This window comes from Strongylocentrotus purpuratus, unplaced genomic scaffold (assembly GCF_000002235.5).
Source record: "Strongylocentrotus purpuratus isolate Spur 01 unplaced genomic scaffold, Spur_5.0 spur5_contig_858, whole genome shotgun sequence".
In the NCBI taxonomy this organism is placed as follows: Eukaryota; Metazoa; Echinodermata; class Echinoidea; order Camarodonta; family Strongylocentrotidae; genus Strongylocentrotus; species Strongylocentrotus purpuratus.
Genome location: NW_022145566.1, coordinates 324,109 through 331,469, shown reverse-complemented (window position 1 = coordinate 331,469; position 7,361 = coordinate 324,109). Strand labels below are relative to the sequence as shown.

The 7,361-nt window shown below is 37.2% G+C and overlaps 1 protein-coding gene across 1 annotated transcript; it reads left to right on the top strand.

Annotated features, from left to right (window-relative positions):
* Positions 1-1,130: 1,130 nt before the first annotated feature.
* Positions 1,131-6,636, top strand: LOC115919019 (F-box/LRR-repeat protein 14-like). The gene has a single exon (XM_030997085.1). It carries the CDS (start codon positions 1,356-1,358, stop codon positions 2,790-2,792), a length of 1,437 nt encoding a protein of 478 aa, XP_030852945.1. The 5' UTR covers positions 1,131-1,355; the 3' UTR covers positions 2,793-6,636.
* The last annotated feature ends 725 nt before the right edge of the window (positions 6,637-7,361 follow it).

The window sequence follows — 7,361 nt, the reverse complement described above, 5'->3', positions numbered from 1 at the left end:
CAAAGTTCTACAGAATTTGAGGTTGGCTGCAAAAGGGACATAGTACCTTTAACACAGGTCTCTACGTGCAGTGAGAGTTGTGGTTTTTATTAAAGATGATTTCCAGCAAGTTTTTATTTTACTTCTTCAAATAATCAATCTACTGCTGGATAAACAATTCACAATTATTGTAGACAGTCATGTTCTCTCGACATACGATTCCCATACCAAAGCTCAAGATTAGTTTTGACTATGCTTTACTAAATCTTTTGGCAAACGAAAGTCAGTCAGAAACTTTAGACCTAATTAACTTAATCTAATTTACAAGGTAGTCTGAGATTTTCAAAGGAACTCCAACCTCATATCATCGTGATTATATTCCTGGGCTTATAATTAATAAAACCTTACTATGCCTAATAATCAACTAACTAAATGATGCACTATAGCCTATGTAATTAGTTTACAACTAGCTTAGGATGAACATTATCATATCAACAAGAAATACAATAGAAATTCTCAGCCATTGAACGTTTTATTTGTGGAAATCTGTGAAACAGGCACTTAAGCTAGTTACGTTTCTCTTTTTTTTTTGATGGCTGTGACATGGTGACTACAATGGTGAACAGATTTTGAAAGATGCCACTCCTTTAGTTTGCTTGCTTTCCTGTGTGAATAGCTCCGACGTTAAAAGCTTATCCTATTCTTTTTCGGATTTCGTTCATTACCGTGTCCGGATTAGCCTAATTGATTGCCATAGAATTTGACTTTGCTGCTTCAACTAGGGCTCTTTCGTGCCAAATAACTGAACAAAAGACCCATTAACCTATTATCATTGAGTAGTGGAATTACATTCACACAATGTTGCGGATAAACACATTCCGGATTAAAACTCCAACTGTGAGACAGGCTTTTCGCTTGCATTCTAAATCAGGGGAACAACGTTGGTCTCACACAAATTAAACTTAAAGTGGAAGTAAATATGGGTGCAAGAGAATGTAACCACAGGCACAGTGCACACAGGTCGTCTGTTTTTTAAAAGTAAAGAATACAATTTTGTAGTATCTTGCTGAGTTTGAATGCTTGAGGGTAGAGCGATGCCAACCACACGAACCAAAAGAAACCTCCTCCCGATGAACGCCTGGCTGGTCGGAAAGAATTACTGCGCCGTAACTCGCCGCGCTGGCCTCGGTCACGTGACTTATTGATGAATGCCTAAAGCCACTACAGCGCTGTTCGCAGTAGTTTCGAACAGCACACACGAACACACGCACACGAACTACACACAAATATAGCTGGACTGTACTGCACACAGTGTTCGCTGACACAAGTCGCGACCCAAGCGGCCCCGTTAATGCATCACTTCATCGCTCTGTGTAATGTGCAGCGCGGCGGGCTGTGAATTGATCCCAATGCACGCTTGCATGCTCATTCATCGTACGTGTATAGTATCATATGTACCCATGCGGCATAGCGTGCAGAGAGAATGTGGCTTGTGCATCGACATCGCCCATGGAGGCAGAGGATTCTTGCATGGAAAGCAACACAAATGTGAAGCCGTTGGGACACGAAGAAGTCGTCGAAACAGAGTTAGTCACTCTGTGGACGAAATGCCATTCGAAAAGTACCAAGAGGAAACTCACATTTCATGTTTGTTTCCTGAAGTGCTCGCGCTAATATTCGGTTATTTGGACGTGCGTGATAAGGGTCGGGCTGCCCAAGTGTGCCGTGCATGGAGGGACGCTTCGTATCACCGTTCGGTATGGAGAGGTGTGGAAGCCAAGTTACATTTACGCCGGTCAAACCCCTCTTTGTTTCCCAGCCTTGTGGCGAGGGGGATCAAACGTGTCCAGATACTCAGTCTTCGAAGGAGTTTGAGCCATGTCATGCAGGGAATGCCAAACATACAAAGCCTAAATCTGAGTGGTTGCTACAACCTGACTGATGTGGGACTCTCACATGCCTTCTCCAAAGAGATCCCTACACTGACAGTACTCAACCTAAGTCTATGCAAGCAGATCACTGACACTAGTCTTTGGAGGATAGAACAGTATTTGAAGCAATTGGAGGTGCTTGACCTTGCAGGATGCAGTAACATAACAAATACTGGTCTTCTGGTGATTGCAAGGGGACTTCACAAACTCAAGGGTCTGAATTTAAGGAGTTGTCGACATATATCTGATGTTGGTATTGGATATCTAGCTGGAGTGAGTGTCGAAGCAGCAAGAGGAACACGAGATCTTGAACTTCTAGTGCTGCAAGATTGCCAAAAATTGAGTGACACTGCTCTCATGAGTATCGCCAAAGGACTCCACAAGCTTCGAAGTTTGAATCTTAGTTTCTGCTGTGGAATCACAGACACTGGTATGATCAGCCTGTCACGGATGCAAAGTTTGAGAGAACTTAATTTGCGAAGTTGTGACAATATCAGCGACATCGGGCTGGCGCACCTTGCTGAATATGGAGGCCATTTCGCAACGCTTGATGCCAGCTTCTGTGACAAAATAGGTGATGCAGCGCTCTCACACATTTCTCAGGGAATGCCAAATTTGAAGAATGTCAGTCTTAGTTCTTGCCATATCACGGATGAAGGTGTAGGGAGGTTAGTACGCAGTCTTCACAACATGACCACTCTAAACATTGGCCAGTGTGTTCGAGTGACTGATAAGGGACTGGCTCTGATAGCAGAACACCTCAAGGAGTTGAAGTGTATTGATCTGTATGGATGCACAATGATCACGACTGTTGGACTGGAGCGTATCATGCAGCTCCCCTGCTTGACTGTTCTCAACCTAGGACTTTGGCACAAAAGGTAGTACTTGCTGTCATGTTCAGCAATCCAGGGAAAAGAAAAAGCTGAACAACGAACAAACGTATTAAATATAGGCCTATGAGTCTTTTTAATGATTCAAAAAGTTCATGAAATACTGCTTTTCAAAACATTATTTTTTACTTGTTATATATTATGATGGATGTACCTATACAAATTACAATGCCTTTGTAAAACATACAAATTGAACTTCAAGGAGGACGTCCCACCGACCATAATTATTTTAATACAGTTTTAACTTTTAAAATACATAGCTTTAGAGTTCACACACAGTTACATGTAGAAGCTTTAAAAGCAGAAAAACATATCTTGGAATCTAAACGATTAGAAAATAGAATTCTAGTGTTGTCCTGTATTTAAACAAATTTTAGAGGTCATGGGGTAACATTTTGACTGTTCCGACGTCTGAAAATCATGCTTCAAAGTGTGAAGAGACAATAATGCGAGGTTACATGAAGTTTGGAATCAGGAAATTACGGAGTTGGCAATCCAAAACAGAAATTAAAACAAATACTATGAAACTTTCCGTTGGTCAGAATCGGAACTACAATGTACGTGTATAATAAAAACATTGTTGTGTAGTACATGAGGGAATCAAGTCTTCATTGGCTACTTGATTTGTTTGACAATTTATCATAAAATCATGATAATTATGCGGGTAGCGAGAAACCTGTAACTTTATATTCTTTATTTCACTTCAGGGATACCGCAAGACTGAATTTACATAGACATCGAAGTCTAGTTCAGTTTTTATCATCCAAAGTACTCATATTTGTTCACCCAGGCAGACGGAGAGTCAAATTGTAATCGTAATGTAGTAATGTCCATGATGCATTTAGAAGATTTTGCACATACATGTACCTGGTAATCTAAAGCATTCATATTATGAAACCCTGTGAAATTATGAAAGCGCCAACCATTGACATACACAATGAAACTGCTGGTTGGTCGTGCTAGGTTTATGGTTGTGAAGTATTAAATAACACGCAGCTATACACTGCAGTCTGTATTGGCATTGTGAGCAGTCGGATCTGGCGGTCAAAGGTCATCCAGTGTAGCCTTTGACCTCGGTTGTTTTGACAAGCTGAAAAGAACTTGACAAAATATAGCCCGATCTCGCAGCACAGCTCGCTGCTCCACAATACCACTGCATTGCAGGGAACAATCGCTTGCTGAGATCTGCAAAGGAAATGCCCTTGGCTTCGACGACATGAATTGTTATTTCACTTCTCAGGAAAGCAAAAGAGAAACTAGAGAAATAATAAGCATATACAATATACATGTACCCACAGGAGGCTCGAATATAGGCAGACAACGCACTGGTAGTTTTAAAAGAAAATCATCTACACACACATACACACTCAGTACTCGTGTAAAACACTCGTTACTAGGTTTATCAGTAGTATCAGGCAAATTATCTAAAAGTTCCTAGTAGAATTTTCGTTATCGTGCATGTGGCAAACTGGCAAAGGACTTGACAAATCTAATCGTCAAAAAGGTTATGAGCAGTTCCCCGGTATTTTGAGTGGAAGATTTAAAGATATGAGAAGCTTCCTGAAATGGGCTCAGGATAGCAGGATTTCAGAATTTACCTACTAAATGTATTTAAGAATTTATCCATACATATAAAGGGACAAGAAGAGGGAAACTGCGCTTTTAAATCTTGGGAAGAGCGGAACTGCAGATTGAGTTGAGTCTTCGTTATCTAGCGCAGATATTCATTTCCTATGTGTATGTCACGTTAGGTAACGTGCTAAGGGCAAAGGGGATATGACGATTTTGCTCTTTACTCTGCTGAGTTTCACTTGATTCTCTGTATGCTTGGAAGTGTGTTCATACTGCCCAACCGTCAGTCGATTGCTTTCTATACTAATTAAACCATGGAGTAGATCCATGATTAAACTAACGTTAAGTTTAAAATATAAATCCTCCTTCTTTACCAAAGTAGGTATGGGTAACTGTTCTGAACAAATCTTCTCGACTTATTGGTTTACAGTTCAATATATTTTTGAATTATGTCTTGTATCGAACCGAAACACATCAGATCTGGGGAAATGCATAAGGGCTGGTTGTTAGTTTAAGTGCAAATACACAACCCTTTGGTTAACATTTTGGCAACGTAAATGATTTACTATGATCATTAGTTAACTTATACGGGAAATGGATATCGAGAGAAGGAATTCCCGATTCCGTTTATACTAAAAGGCAACATAGAATAAGTATGTCCTCATATTCTAAAAATATATATCCTGTAGATTATCATGTGTTATGAAGACTTGTGAACCCTGTATGGAGGAAGAAAGGGGGGGGGGGGTACATGTCAATTATGGTCACCAAGCAAACATTTTGACAATCTTCCAAGGTTGATTTTATCCTGTTGGAACAACTGAGCTCAAATGTCAGCAGGAAAAGGAAAAAGCAAGGATGATGGCAAAGATCTTTTAAGCATACTTCATTGTTCGATGTTGATATTGATAATTCTGTAATCATTTATCTTGTTAACTACGTCATGAATCATGTTTGATATAGAAACTAATTTCATTGTCTGATGACTAAGGTACGTGTACATCGTGATGTCTCTGAAATGTTATAGCGTTGACTTGCAAGATCAGGGTGGTCAAATTTTGTTCTCAAATTGTGATAAAATTTACATAAATAAATCCGAAGAGTACACTGGTGATGCACATCGTGATTTCTGATACTAAATGCATTTCTTAAGAGTTGGGAACGGTCCATAATCTTGAAATTAAATGTAGTGACCTATTGTAACGTGTTTCTTCGATCAATTAGGAAGTAACAAATATAATTAATGCACTGCAGGCACTAATGAGAACAATACGAGTTTCAGGTGACGAGGTATGGTCAAATATTTCTCTGATTTCTCGTACATGTATTTTGTAATGTATGTCGTTCATACATTAATAACAATTATCGATTCCTTTTTCATTCCAGAAGCCTTTGCTCTTCACTAACACTTTGTCCATGTTAATACTATGAACATTTTCAAGATGATTTTGGCTCCTTAAAAGCAGCCACATAAATATATGTCTGGGTATGTGAAAGTACGTAAATTTTATAAAATTATCAGCACAATGGATGATTTTAGATTTCTAGATTTACTACCTCATTTAATATACTTTTGAATGTATGATTATATGTTCTTTTGATTGGGAATGAACATTTTTTAAACATGGATGGACAATTTTAACATTCATGAGGATGAGTAAGTTATAATGAGATGAGTATAATTATTGCACTTTATAATAATTAAACCATCATGTACAATGTATGATCATACCACATGACTTCCAAAGGACTAAACATATTAATGATTTAATATCGTTCCCCATTTATAATTGAACTTTGTATATGAGTTATACATTTGATTTGATACTCGAAAGTACGCTGTAATACTTTGGGTTACGGAATGTATACATACAGTCATGTATGTATCTTCAATTTTCACATTTTAAAAAGTAATCTTATATTTACTGTGATGACAGGATATATTTGCCATACTTTGTTAGATTTGTGGGTGATAAGATGTCATTTCGATTTCTTATTCTTATGATACCATTGCATTATAATCCAATATGCTCGACCATGTTGGTTTTAAAGTCTTGTCATATTTTATACAGCTATTATATGCGACAAAAAGTCACAAAGTTGATATACGCATTTTACAAAAAGTGGTGAACTTTGTCGTAGCCTTATACGTCAAATCAATTGACATTCTAAAAATGATGTTTTTATCTTTTTGTCAGATGTATGTAGCTTCAATGATTATACTGGGAATATAATATTCAATATATATATTAAAATAATGCAAACATAAAAACATTGAAAAAATTTGAGTGATGGTTTCATTTGTTCATTTGCCATACAAGCTGAGAAACATGCTGTTAAAATTCAAAGTACACTTCCCCGTACAAGTGGATAGTAGAGTAGTAGACTCATCAATATAATGAACGAGTTCAACTTTTTTAAAGGGTCTTGTAAATTATGTTGATGATAAATTGAACATGATATATGTTTTTCATCTCACTGTATGAATATTTATTGTTATGATTGAAAATGAATATTAAGTTTTCACCTTTTAACCGTTGGTTATATTCCGGTTCATTTACATTTTTAATCAAGTTAATCAATTAAAAAGATAGCAAAGTTCGCCATGTACAGCATTAAAATACACGCGTGCGCACACACACAGTTAGTCAGTTACACACACGTACACACCCACAATTCCAAACCCACACATAAACATGTATATGAAATGGATGATTTCAAACAGAATAGAGTGGGAAACAAATAAATGTTTAAAAACTTTACAAAATAGTATTTCCCTGAAAACATGTATTGTAAATAAAATTGTAACGGAGTAAATAAGAATAAAAGTTTAACCACAATCATATCATTATAATCTTACATAAAAGTCGTATACGAGCTAAATTGTCATTAATACAGGTCTTTGCAGGACCATTGTAATAACTTGAATTAAGTTTAAAAAAACAAAAACATATCCATGTTTAAAAAAAGTAAACCAAAAACTATTTCG